The sequence below is a fragment of the Mesoplodon mirus genome (assembly GCF_964341445.2).
Source record: "Mesoplodon mirus genome assembly, chromosome: 2".
In the NCBI taxonomy this organism is placed as follows: Eukaryota; Metazoa; Chordata; class Mammalia; order Artiodactyla; family Ziphiidae; genus Mesoplodon; species Mesoplodon mirus.
Window position 1 is genome coordinate 226,053,811 of NC_138977.1, and position 12,760 is coordinate 226,066,570.

The window sequence follows — 12,760 nt, forward strand, 5'->3', positions numbered from 1 at the left end:
TTTTCACGTCTTATGTGATGGCCTCACACTTGCTCTGACTCAGTACAAAGCCCCCGGAGCTTCATGATTTCCTCTCTACCTGCTGGTCACATTTAAGGGCCAGGAGTGGCCTGGGTTCGGCTGCTCCTTCCTCCTTCCCACACACCCAAGCCTGCATGTGACACTTGGCTGATGCTGGGAGACACCCGACCAGTGAAAGAACCTGTCTCACTCTGGGCAATGGCAGGTCCTGCCCTCTTGCTTAATGGGTGGAGTAAAGCTTCTCATGTCATCTGTAGGTCTTCTCTGAAGAACCGAGGATCGCTGGGTTGTCATCAGCTAGTGAACCCCTCAAGACACCACACGTGTGGGGCTGCCAGCATCTTAGAAGTAAGCAGCCGTCTCCCTGCCGAGGTGGCCGGTAAGGGTGCAGCACCTGAGCTAAGTGCTGCAGCCCCACAGCCTTGGGTCGGAGGGTCACCTGCCCAGCAACCCACAGCTGCTCTGGGGAATTACGACTGTTAACAAGAATTGGTTGGGTTTCTAAACTCAGTGCCCCGTTTGCCCGGTCTCAGCCTTCAGCGATTACATTTGTGGCTCATTTAGATATCCTGTGTGACCCTGAACTTCCTGGGAAGAGACAAGAATAACGCTGAGAGCTTTGAAATAAGCAGGATCATTCTTGGCCTTCACACAAACAGAGGGATCAAAGGCCACCTGAATTGTTTAAAGTGAGCGGTTTTAGTGAACTGCCCAGACATTTTACAAGGGACTAAGAATAAGAAGGCATGTTCCTGAACACTTTGTGCACATCCACTCGCTTACAGAACGCATCCCGCTGAAATGCTCATATTAGGATGGGTCCTTTTTCAGCACCCGCTGTGTGTCGGTTATTGCTGAGACCTTTGTGGACAGCGTTGTTAAGCTTCTAGCGTCCCTGTTGAATAGAAGATGAAACTGAAGCTCGCTGAGATTAAGTAACTTGCCTAAACTGAAACCTTTCTCTGCTGAGGCCTTTCGGAAATCTATATAAGCACACGAGAGTAAAGAAAGAGTCTCTTCTGAAAAATAATTTGGAAGCTACTGAAAATGGTCCTGGTTGGTGATACAGAAATTCCTATGCACAGAGTAAGAACTATTACAAGAACTTGCCTGGCAGACTTGGTAACGCATAAACAAACTCAACGATGAAAAGAAGTTCTATTCAAGTTACACATTGAATGTAATTTGCCCGTGGCCATGCTAGCCAAGTTCAACGAGCATTGTCTTCCTTTGGTCCGGGCTAACATCACCCACAAGAGCACCCCCGATGCCTCGCCAGCCCTGGCTCAAGCCTGCAGTGCAGTGGGGATCTGGGGGCAAAATGTGTCACTTGGTTTCAAAGTCGTGAGCTCTTAGATTGATTTCTAAGTCAAGTGCACACAGAATTCCTTCCCTCACTGAGACTCCTCTTACTGAAGGTAAATTTCTATACAGAGGCCCTTGCAAGCTAATTTGGGTGTGAAGGGTGAGGAGAGAAGTGGATTGTACCCAGGTTCTGAGCATTCTTCACAGGTGATGACGTGGAGTGTTTTCCAATATTTTAATGCGGTCACGAAATTCCTTGTCATGTTACACAATGACTATAATAATAATCTACATAAAGTAGAGTGAGTTTTCCTATTTTCTACCATGAGATGCAACGATAAGATAACATTTCTTGGCTTAGGCTGAGTACATAAAATAAGTCCTGTGAATTCCTCCCTTAAAGTGACTGTCCTAGTGCATGTCCTTCAGGGGATTGGTCCAGTGCTCAGAGCAGCCGAAGGTTAAATTTTCAGGATTTAATGAGCTGGCTGATATTGGCCACAATGGCAGTATTTATACCATGGAAATCAGCAAATGCTACTCCCCCTTCTTTGAGAGCCAGTTGTTAAAAATATACCAGCAGACCTTTCCCCCACTTTCCACCCTTGCTAGCCCCAGACCCCTGAAAAGGGATGGAGAAGGAGCTTGCTTCTTATCTGCCTGCCTCTGAGGCCACTGTCCCCTTTTCCATATTCTGACATGGAAAAGAGTGGTGGGAATTTGAATTTTGGGCAAATTAATGACCCTGGGCAATTGAGCAAGAGGGGTCACCTTCAAGGTGGCTTTGGAATTTGAAACCACTTGACTCACTCTTATCCAGAGAGCTCAGAGAGGGAAGTGGAAATGAAGATTATTAGGAACAGGTGTGGGAGTTCACCTGGCTATGGTCCTGCTTTTCTACCGTGAACTTGGCCTGTGCAGACAACAACTGACCTAGAGATTGATTTCTAAGTTAGGTCATCCTTTGCCTTGATCTAAGGTGCCTACTCCTCAAATGGTTAGAAGCCAGGCACTGTCCCTTGTTTTGGGTGTACTGGGGCGAAGGCCTTTTTGTGATGATGGAAATGTCCTCTGTCTTGTGTAGGAGTCAGTCTCCACAGGTGGCTCTTGGGCCCTGTGATGTTTCTTTAATCCTGTGATTAAAGAACGGAATTATCAATTGTAATTAATTCGAGTTTGAATTTCAGTAGCCACGTGTGGCCACTCTGTTGGACAAAGCAGGTCAGGGCATGCAGGAACGGCACTTGGTGGCCGCCTGTGTACTGAGAGTGTGTGGGGTGCATCCGTCACTCTGGACTCAAAAATGGGGCCACTAAGTGTTCCCCAGACCCCAACACTGCTGACCAGCAAGGCAACCCTCACGCCACCAGCAGACACCAACCCATTCAGATGCACCTGGTGCTGGGCTCCATGCACTAGAAGGTCACTCCCTGTCTTCCTCACCCTCGGTCTGCAGGACAGGTGATAAGCTCCAACTTACAGGCGAAGCATTGAGGCACAGAGGGGTGCAGTCCTCGCCCAAGTCCTCAGAGCCAGAATTTCCACCTAGACATGTCTTAACAAACTCAAAACCACTTTGAAGACTGATGTAGTCTCAGAGAACTCAGAGGATCCCATTCAAAACAACTTTCCGCCCTGTTCTAATAGAAGGGACCTCCGTGTGGAACACAGGTCTCCTTGCGTGGGGTGTTTGTGGCTGTTCAAACCATGCAGGTGTTTATTTTGGCACGCACCCCTGTGAGATGCACGCGACTTAGTATATGCATTTGGTTTTATACCATTTGTTGAAGTTTATTTCCCATTTGGTGATGTTGGTATCTTTCTAGTTTGCTGTCTGGTTTAAGTCACTACCAGCTACATTGAAGTCAGTGATCGGTCCCTGTTTGGGCTTTTCATGTTTCCATGGGAGTGTTCTACTGATGACAAATCCCTTACAGACCCACCTTAGTGTGTTGCTTTTGGTTATGTATTTATTCAAGTCTAAATGATTGAAGTGGGATGAAAATGAGATGTAAACCCAAAATTTAAGAAAGCCTTTTGAAAACCGTTCTATAATGGTAGGTTACTATTAATCTACTGTTAGATTAGTTTACGATTGGCTAGCAACTTGTTTTGCTTCATACTGTAGGCTGCAAACAGTGCTAGGTCGTAGGAGGTGGGGGTTATTGAGAGTTAACTCCTTTTGTAGATGAATCACCTGCACGAAGCTGGAGAAGCCAGACACCAAGGGCAACATCTGCACCAGGCACCTTGCCTCTGGGGCCAGGCCTTAAGATCACAGAGGTTGTCTCCTCCCCTTTGTTTGCAGCATGCAAACGCAATGTAACTCAGCCACAACAATCCTGTGCAAGGGTGGTTTGCTGCCCTGACAGTGCATTTCTTGGCTTATCTTCATGCTGGCTGCCAGCTCACTTAACCAGGGGTGGGAGCCCACGGGGTGAAGCGTGCTGATCACGTGAGGCAACAGGGTAGTGCCTCAGATGCCACCTCCAACACATGGGCTGGTGGAATCCACACAGCTTCCTGGGGGAATGGGAAAGAGAAGGTCTGGCCGTCTAGACGGGACCAGGGAGCCATGACACGGGGTTTCAGGAACACAGAAGCACAGCAGAGCTGGCTGTTTCGTGTCAGCCTGGCACACTGCCTGGCCGGTTTCAAGTACAAAAGATGGGGACAAAGTCCAGCAATCTGTTATCAATGGCAGACAGTCCTACTTTCATTCTCTCTACTGCCCGTCTGTGCACACAGGGCAGCTCGTGGAGAAAGGCATCTTGCTCCTAATGATATACAGATAGGGTTTGTCTAAGGATGGGCATTGCTTCTATGCGTTCCAAGTAAGAAAAAAGAAATATTGTCTGTTGTATAAAATATACAACCTCATATACAGTCCTGAATATCAATGTTATTCCAATTATTTAGCGTAAGTGAGTCAGCATTTACTCTTCAAAATGCCATCCGAATTTCTCTTCCATAATATGGTTTCCTAAGAGGCAGCTAGCTTCTTATTTAGATTAGATATTCTGGACTGGCATGCCTATTATACTTCATCAGTATCATAAACCTTTGGCCCTGGGAGATAAAAAGGAAAGCTCCATCAGTTCATTCAAAAAATAGGTATTAAATTCCAGGCCAGGCACAGGAACGCTAACCAGCAAGTCAGCCTTGCAGGTGAGGCTGAATGAGGTCTAGCATCATAAAATAATCTGGGACCGCTCTGACCTTGCTGTGTCCTCAGACTACAGCCTGTTCTCAGAAATGCAGCCTTTAGTCTCATTAAGGATTTGGGCTGTGGGGGCTCCTGATGGCCCCTGAGGGTGATACGCCTGCAGAGAGCGTCATAAGAAAGGCGTGAACATACATACCCTTCCCGATGGGCCTCTCCTTTTTCCAGCTCCTGAATGACCCCCAAGAGCACTTTGATGGTTTCTTGGCTTGAACTGATTAAGTTCTCCATCATCTGAAGCTGTGCTTTCAGATCCACCACTTCCGTATGAGGCACGATTTGTTGGCATTCTTCACCCACAGCGAGCGCTGTCGGACAAGGCTGGTGCTCCTGCCCCGGGGGGGCCTGAGTCTGCAGGGACGCTTCACTACATTCGGGGGACAGGCACTGCATCGGGAGCGAGCAGGCCAGGGCAGCGTCGGGCGGGGCCTGGAGCCCATTGGCCTGTGAGGCCTTCCTCCGCTCCTGGTCGGCCACGGGGCAGAGGGACCACTCGCTCGAGGGGGCGGAGTTCGACAAGGCCAGCTCGGGGGCGCCAGCGCCGGGGGCAGGTGCGTAAACGGTGGCCACCTCCGTCTTAAACATCGTCCCGTGGGCCGATGCGGCGGGTTCCTCGGCGTCTGGGGTCGCCCGGTCGCGCTCTGCTTTCCCGTGCAGCTGGTCATCGGGCTCCTGGGAGGGAGGACGCGTGGAGATCTGGAGAGGAGCATCTCGGCAGCGGTGCGGGTCGGGGGTTTTGCATGGCTCTGCGCAGTTGACCCCGGCGGGCTGGTCCAGCGCGTTCACGTGCTCATCGGAGTGGAAAACCAACGCCGCCGCCTTCTGAGCCCGGTGCGCGCCCCACTGCCGGGCCTCCGCCCCGGGCCCTTCCTCACGCTTCTCTTTCGCATCAATTACAAACCCATTGTTTTGACTTTTAAAGGCATCGGCGGCCGGGATGCCTTTGAGATTCCCTTTCTTGCGGTCCAGAGGGAAAGTCTGGTAACACTTCTTAAGGTCTGGCGAGGTCTGCACACCTGTGCTCTTGGTGACGTTGGGGATGGACCTCCGAGCGGGCACGGTCATGTATTTGCGGTAGGTGGCCCTGTAGGACGCCGGCTTGTCGCCCAGCTGTCCCGAGGAGAGCTGCGTGTCCCTCTGCTCGTTCTGCGCCTCGCAGATATCCTTAAACCGCACCTGCAGGGCTTTATTACGCTTCTTAATCTGCCGGTTGGGATCCAGGGCATATTTCATCTCCAGGGCCAGGCAGGCGGCAGGCTCCACTTCACTCGCCGAGGTCGTGAGTGCGCATTTGCTGGGTTCCTTACTGACCATGGTTCCTGCAGTCGGAGACAGCAACAGACGTGTCAGTGGAACAGAAACACACACGCAAACACAGGCAGCACAAACTTTGGGCCGGAGTGACTACTGCCCGCTCCCTAATTATTTTTATTTTATTTTATTTTATTTTTATTTTATTTATTTTTTTTTTTTTGCGGTACGCGGGCCTCTCACTGTTGTGGCCTCTCCCGTTGCGGAGCACAGGCCCCGGATACGCGGGCTCAGCGGCCATGGCTCACGGGCCCAGCCGCTCTGCGGCACGTGGGATCCTCCCAGACCGGGGCACGAACCTGTGTCCCCTGCATCGGCAGGCAGACTCTCAACCACTGTGCCACCAGGGAAGCCCCCTAATTATTTTTAAACAGGTGAGGTCGGCTGTTATGTTAAGGAAAATCAGACAGACGGAGAATCGCTGGCAGGCACAGCTTGAAATGCTTCTCAGATATTAAAGCTTGCTTCCTTCTCCATGTGGGATACACTCGTTTTTCTTTTGATAGTATGGCATGTTTCCCTATTAGACAAACCTGTTTTACTATATTCATGAAGAAACCCGACGGCGTTGCCTCTTCTGCTTTGCAAATTGCCATTTCACACGCACATCTCCACTTCATAGGCAGATGGTTTCCCAAATGCAACTTACTTGGTTTGGGTTTTTATTACTTTTTTGAAGATGACGTGATTAATCTATTATTGGAATCCGAGAGAATTGCTGTTTTTTCTTAAGGACTTCTCGGGGATTCTAGCTCCTGATCAGATAAATGTGGAGAGCCCTCCGACGAGGAACTGAGCTAAATCTATTTATGGTAGCCATTCTGGATGCCATGGGATAGTGGGCCGTGCTGCCTTATGGGAAAAGCATAAAGGAAAAAAACCTCTGCAGTATGGCTTGCTTCTAATGGGTTAACAGTAGCCATAGAAAGGACATGGGTTTCCCTACATCTACAAAGTTTGTGTTAGCAACTCTTTTCTTTGATTCTGTGGAGAACGGTATTTGAAAATACCGTTGTTTCTTTTTTTTAAAGAAATTATTCATTCTAAAATCAAGTTTTGTGTTTTGATCACAACCTCTGAAAATGAACACAATGGTGGTTGTTTCAGGATTTAAATCCTGAAAGAAAATAAAATCACAAGGCTTTATGTTAATCATGCAAATTCATCTTGGGCTGAATTGTTAAATGCAACTAAAAAGATGCAGGTGGCCAATGACTGCTCTGGGGGAATACCAGTGGGTAAAATGCCTTCACTTTATTAGGCAGATTCACAGCTGTGTATTGCACATGGAAGAACTTTCTTGAGGGTTGAACTGAAAGCGAGAAAATATAGTTAAGTATGCTGTTTGTGAGTTAGCATTCATTTTTTTCCCCCTGTGTTCGAGAAGAAAACAGTCAGATGGGAGGAAGCTAGGCTGTACAGGGCACTGGCGTCCAAGCAATGTGCCCGGAGAGACAAGGTCATTGACAGAAGCCGGTGAGAGGGGAACAAGAACAGGGTCAGGCCACCCTGTCCCTCCCAGAGCACTTCCGTGAAACGCTAGAGGCACTGCGATCACGTGGCTGCTGCTCTGAGACCCATTGAGTGTGTGGGCCCCCAGGAGCTCTGCTGATAGAGGAGGGCCACGCCTAGTACCTTCAGTGCCACACGTCCCTTTTCAAGGAGGAAACTGGGGTTCAGAGAGGTTATGATACTTAGTCATCATCACACAGCAAGTAAGACATGCTGGCAGGATCCTGATCTACCTGACCCCCGAGTCCATGCTGTCTCTGGTCCCTCAGGTGTCCAGTGAACAGAGAGGCAGGACACTTCCCCACGTCCCTAGTCCTTACTGACTTAGGATTGCAGGCTAACGGGGTGGTGGTTCAGAGAAGGGGAAGAGAGGAGAAGCCGGAGCCCCTGTCTGAGAGTGAGTTAATGGAACTGCCCCCCCCCTTGGAGTCTGGGGACTCCGTTAAGTTGATGTCTCATGCCAGCATGGCACTGGCGTGGTCCAGCACTTCACTAGTGTTACTGAATGAAAGGCTTAGAGAAAATGCAGGTACTTCATCAATTCTGCCTTGAACAGTGAGCTGGGAATCATGTTAGAGGACATCAAAAATAATCCTTGCAGAGTTTGCTATCGGTCACACCGGGGTGTCCCAGCCTTGGCACTCCTGGCATTACAGGCTGGGTAATTCTTTGTTGGGCGGGCTCTCCTACACAGTATAGAATGTTTATTAGCATCTTGGCTTCTCTCCACTAGATATCAGTAGCACCTCCACCCCGAAGTGACAGCTAGAAGTGGCTCCAGACAAATGGCCCTGGTGGGGGGGGGCATAACCATCCCCAGTTGAGAAACACTGCATTAGACCTGTAACCTTGGGTGGCTAGAGTGTGTCCTGAAGGTAAGACTGGGGTGGAAAGCCACGCAAAAGACCAAGAAGGGATGGCAGTGTCCCACCTCCCGGGGGCAGGGTGTCTGCAAAGTGCCAGCTCTGACGCTCCAATCTGGAAAAGATCCAGCTCCGTGCTGAGCCAGTATCGAGGCAAGTCCTCACTCCGTTGCAGCCTGTGTGTCCTCCGACCAAAGAATTAACCTGAAACAATCACAATCCGGGGGTAGTTTGGAGAAGACAGAGAACAAGGCTTCTTTGGTCTTAAAGGTGCTCTGCTGGGTACCGAGGATATTTGGAGACCTTTGTCATTTGAAACTCGAAAAACTAGGCAGTTTTGGAGAGAAGAAAAGGGAGAGGTACAGACTGAACTAGATTATGGGTGCTGGGGACAGAGCATGCCTGCGAAGGGTAGATAATATATGTGGTTAAGAGACACTTACTTATTCCATGAGGTTAAAAAGATGCACACAAGGGACCTTGTGTTGGGGAGAGTGTGGGGGGGTGGGATAATAAGGAAATGAAATCTTAACCCTCTTATCTCATATTCATTCTTTAATGCCTTTGTTGTCCAGGTATGTCAGAATGTATTGTGCCACCATTCTGCAGAAGACCTTCATACTAGGGAAAATTTGAAAGAGAGAGCATTTTTACAAAAAGCAATTTATAGTAATTTTTCAGCCTTTTCCCTGCCACTACAGAAAAATGTGTGTCTGAATAAGTTTGTCCTACCATGCTATTCATCATCATGATTTGCCAAGAACTGAACTGAAGTAATTTTTTTACATCAGTCTGCTGGTTTGGAAAGATATTCTGAGTCTTGGACCCAATCGTCAAACTAATAGAACAAATCAGAAGAATTAATTGCCAGTGGCAAAATAATAATAAAAAATTCCTAGGCACCTCTCTGTTTCACAGGGAGTTGCAAAGTATATAAAAATCATTTGCTTATTAGTAGAAATGATGGTGCTAAATAAGGTTTTTTAATCAGTTTAGTTTGCTGTTGCCGAATTTTTTTTGAGTATAGTAATGAAGTGGTCTTAACTTCACTGATAGTAAAGACACCAAGGAGTTCTGTAGATGACTTATTTTGCCTTCAGATGAGTTTATGAGCTCTACTGATGACTGGATGATATTTTCTAAAGCTTCACCATGGAATTTTCCTGGACATTAAGAATCACTTTTATATTAAGTTGGGCACATCTTTCCAGGGTGCTCATTTACTGTTTATTGGGGGGATTGAAGTGATTACCATTAAGAAAATGATTTTGTCTGGAAGTTTGGGAGTAGCGGAGGCAAACTATTATACATAGGTTGGATAAACAACAAGGTCATACTGCATAGCACAGGGAACTATATTCAATATCCTGTGACAAACCATAATGGAAAAGAATTATACATATGTATAACTGAGTCACTTTGCTGGACAGAAGACATTAACACAACATTGTAAATCAACTATACTTCAATAAAATTTAAAAAACAAATAAAAAATGATTGTGTCATAAAAGAACATTGGACATTCTCTAGATGAGAGTCTGAGACAAGTGGAACTGCCCGGCACAGTCGTTTTTCATCGTTCCTTCATGCATTCGTTAATGGACACGTTACAGTATAACCTCAACATTCAGTCCATACGTTCCCTGTTTCTGTGTCCTAACCAAATGCCAGCACTCTCCTAGGCACTTCACTTGCATCTTCTCCTTGACTCTCATGACAGCCTCACAGGGGCGGTACTACTGCTATCCTCAAGCTGCAGATGGAGAAACTGAGGCACAAGATTTTTTCGAAACCTGCTCAGAATCACACAGCCATTGCATCCCTTTAAGTCCCATGCATTAAGCAACTACTCCTGCCTGGGGAAATCTGTAACTGGAAGTGACCCATGATAAACCTCATAAAGCATCAAACAGCTGGAACTCACGTAAGCAATTTCCTTGGCCTGTTGCCACAACGTATCTGGGTGCAGGTTACGCAGAGAACCTCCAGGTAGGTCCCAGGAACGTACCTGGTCCTAGAGCACAGACTCAACAAGGGTTGCCTTGAATTTTGGATTGAGCATGACACCAGACTGGCATTTTCAACAGTGGCTTGCCTTGGCTATGTCACCACAGAGAATCATGGACTCTTGGAGTTAATCTCTTGGCTCTAAAGCAGCAACAGTTCAGAAAGTTCATTTTTCATAAGAAAATTGTGTTTAGAATTCACTGGACTGTGCTGTCTTGAGGTGAAAATGGCAAGTCATGGTTGTGCCTGGCTAGCTCAGGGAGAGCTTGATGTCCAGGAGCTGTTTGGAATATAAATGTCTTAATTACCCTCAAATTAAATTTCGTAATCAAATGTGAGTTGTAAATATATAAACCCTGTATTTTTAGATTAGTGATGGAGAGTCATCTCTGCATGCTGCTTTAAATTAATAGCTTATATAAAGATGTTCATTCCAGCTTAAAGGAGTGAAAAATGGAAGCAGCTAAACGCCTAACAATAGGTAAACGGTTAAGTAAATTATGGTGTATATTCACTCAGTGAGGCAAGTGAAATGATAATTATAAAGATTATTTAGGACTTCCCTGGTGGCGCAGTGGTTAAGAATCCGCCTGCCAATGCAGGGGACAAGGGTTCGAGCCCTAGTCCAGGAAGATCCCACATGTCGCGGAGCAACTAAGCCCGTGCTCCACAACTACTGAGCCTGTGCTCTAGAGCCTGTGAGCCACAACTACGGAGCCTGCGCTCTAGAGCCCACGAGCCACAACCATGGAGCCCGTGTGCCACAACTACTGAAGCCCGCGTGCCTAGAGCCCATATTCCGCAACAAGAGAAGCCACCGCAATGAGAAGCCTGCGCACCTCAACGAAAGAGTAGCCCCCACTCGCCGCAACTAGAGAAAGCCTGCGCACAGCAACAAAGACCCAGCACAGCCAAAAATAAATAAACAAATAAATAAATTAATTAAAAAGAATATTTAGTATCGGAAAAAAACGCTTACGAAATAATGTTAAGAAAGAAAGCAATCTACCAAATTGTACTGGAAGAACATGAACAAAACTGGTCATCATTGTGGTGTTGAGATAGTGCTTTTGGGGAGGTTTATTTTCCCTTCTGTCTTCCAGTTTGGGTAGGGGGAGTTGCAGTGTCGTTATGTTGTTTGCCAATGAAAAAAACACAGGGCAAAGTTAGTCCACACCTTAGGGCAGCATGACAGGATCAGGCCTCTGGAAAGTAGAAACACTTGGATCAAAAGAAGAAAAACCTAGAAATGATTAGATTTGGGTACAAGCAGTCTCCCAAAGGTCATCTTGTATTGTTTTGAGGAAACCTTGGATAAAGAAAGAAAATGAATTTCAAAATCCTAACAACGTTCGTGTGTGTGTATGTGTTATCTGCAGGGTGTAGACATCTACATACATGCCTCTGTATATAGGTGTGTGTGGACTGGCTGGGAGATCCAGGCAGCGTTTAGTAGAAGATATATCCGTATGTGCGAAAACTCACTGTCGGCTGGAATTTGCCATCTGTTTTAATTATGAATCAAGCAGTTTTGACCTATAATCTGCAGTTACCATCTGAAGGAAACTTTGTGGGGTTTCAGCATGAGAGAGAATCTCCACTGGGTTAGTTCTGTTCTTAGTGTCTGCAGGGACCTGAGAGGTTTCCAGTCTGGCCCTGAGCTGTGATATAAATGGCATAATGCAGTCGACTGACAGTGGGGACTGGGGAATGGGACGGCCTTGCTAAGACACCTCCCAGGGTCCCATCCGTCAGTGGATACAGCAAAAAAGCAAGGCAAGCAACCCAATGAGTTTGGAAAGGGACTGCGTGACATTATTGGTTGTTCTTGTTGCTTTCCCACTGTTGAGACACCTTGGTGTCGAAGATGCTGGCTGGGATTCAAGATTAATTGGGTCAGCATTTTATTCTATATGCGGGGGGAATGCCTGGACATTAGGCTACTCATAGAGTGGGGGAGTGGTGAAAAAGAATATCCCACGCCTAACACGCTGCCTCCTGGAGGGAAGGGGAAGTGAGACAGAACCTCACCCGTTAGTGAATGCATCTGCCTTCTGAAATAGTTAACATTCAGACCTGTTTTACAGGCACTGATTGATTCTTCCAAAATGGGAGCCCTCCTCTCCTCAGGGCAAAGCTAACTGCTATAGATTTTGGACTGTGTCTTAGTTCGATTCATTATCCAGTTTAATTTCCTTTAATACACTGAAATGATATTTTCCCAGACGTTTCTTGACTTCTTCAGAGGTCATTGATTAAGAGGGCTGAAATGGGGTAAAAAAGTGAATGCCGATACCCCCCTGAGATTGAGCCCTGTGGGGAGGCTGCTCCTGTCTCAGCCTCCAATGCGGTGGCCCAAGTCACACCCCACTCCCTGGATTTGTGGACTGTTGCGGTGAGGCCTCCATCATTAAGAAGTGAGGACCATCCAGTCGGAAGCAGGGCAAAGGGCACTCAGGGAGCTTCCCTGCAGGTCTTGGGGAGAAGAAACAGCATGGCAGGTGGGGCCCCGGCTCAT

The 12,760-nt window shown here is 47.3% G+C and overlaps 2 protein-coding genes across 3 annotated transcripts in view; one reads left to right on the forward strand and one right to left on the reverse strand.

The window, feature by feature from the left end:
- Positions 1 to 6,176, reverse strand: part of INSYN2A (inhibitory synaptic factor 2A) — a 37,594-nt gene extending 31,418 nt beyond the window's left edge. The window contains exon 1 of the mRNA XM_082637869.1: positions 4,689 to 6,176. Coding sequence (XP_082493995.1) covers positions 4,689 to 5,863 — 1,175 coding nt within the window. The 5' untranslated portion in view covers positions 5,864 to 6,176. The remainder of the gene's footprint in view (positions 1 to 4,688) is intronic.
- DOCK1 (dedicator of cytokinesis 1) overlaps positions 1 to 12,760 on the forward strand; it is a 540,262-nt gene that overhangs the window by 247,834 nt on the left and 279,668 nt on the right. The gene's annotated exons all lie outside the window — the stretch shown is intronic.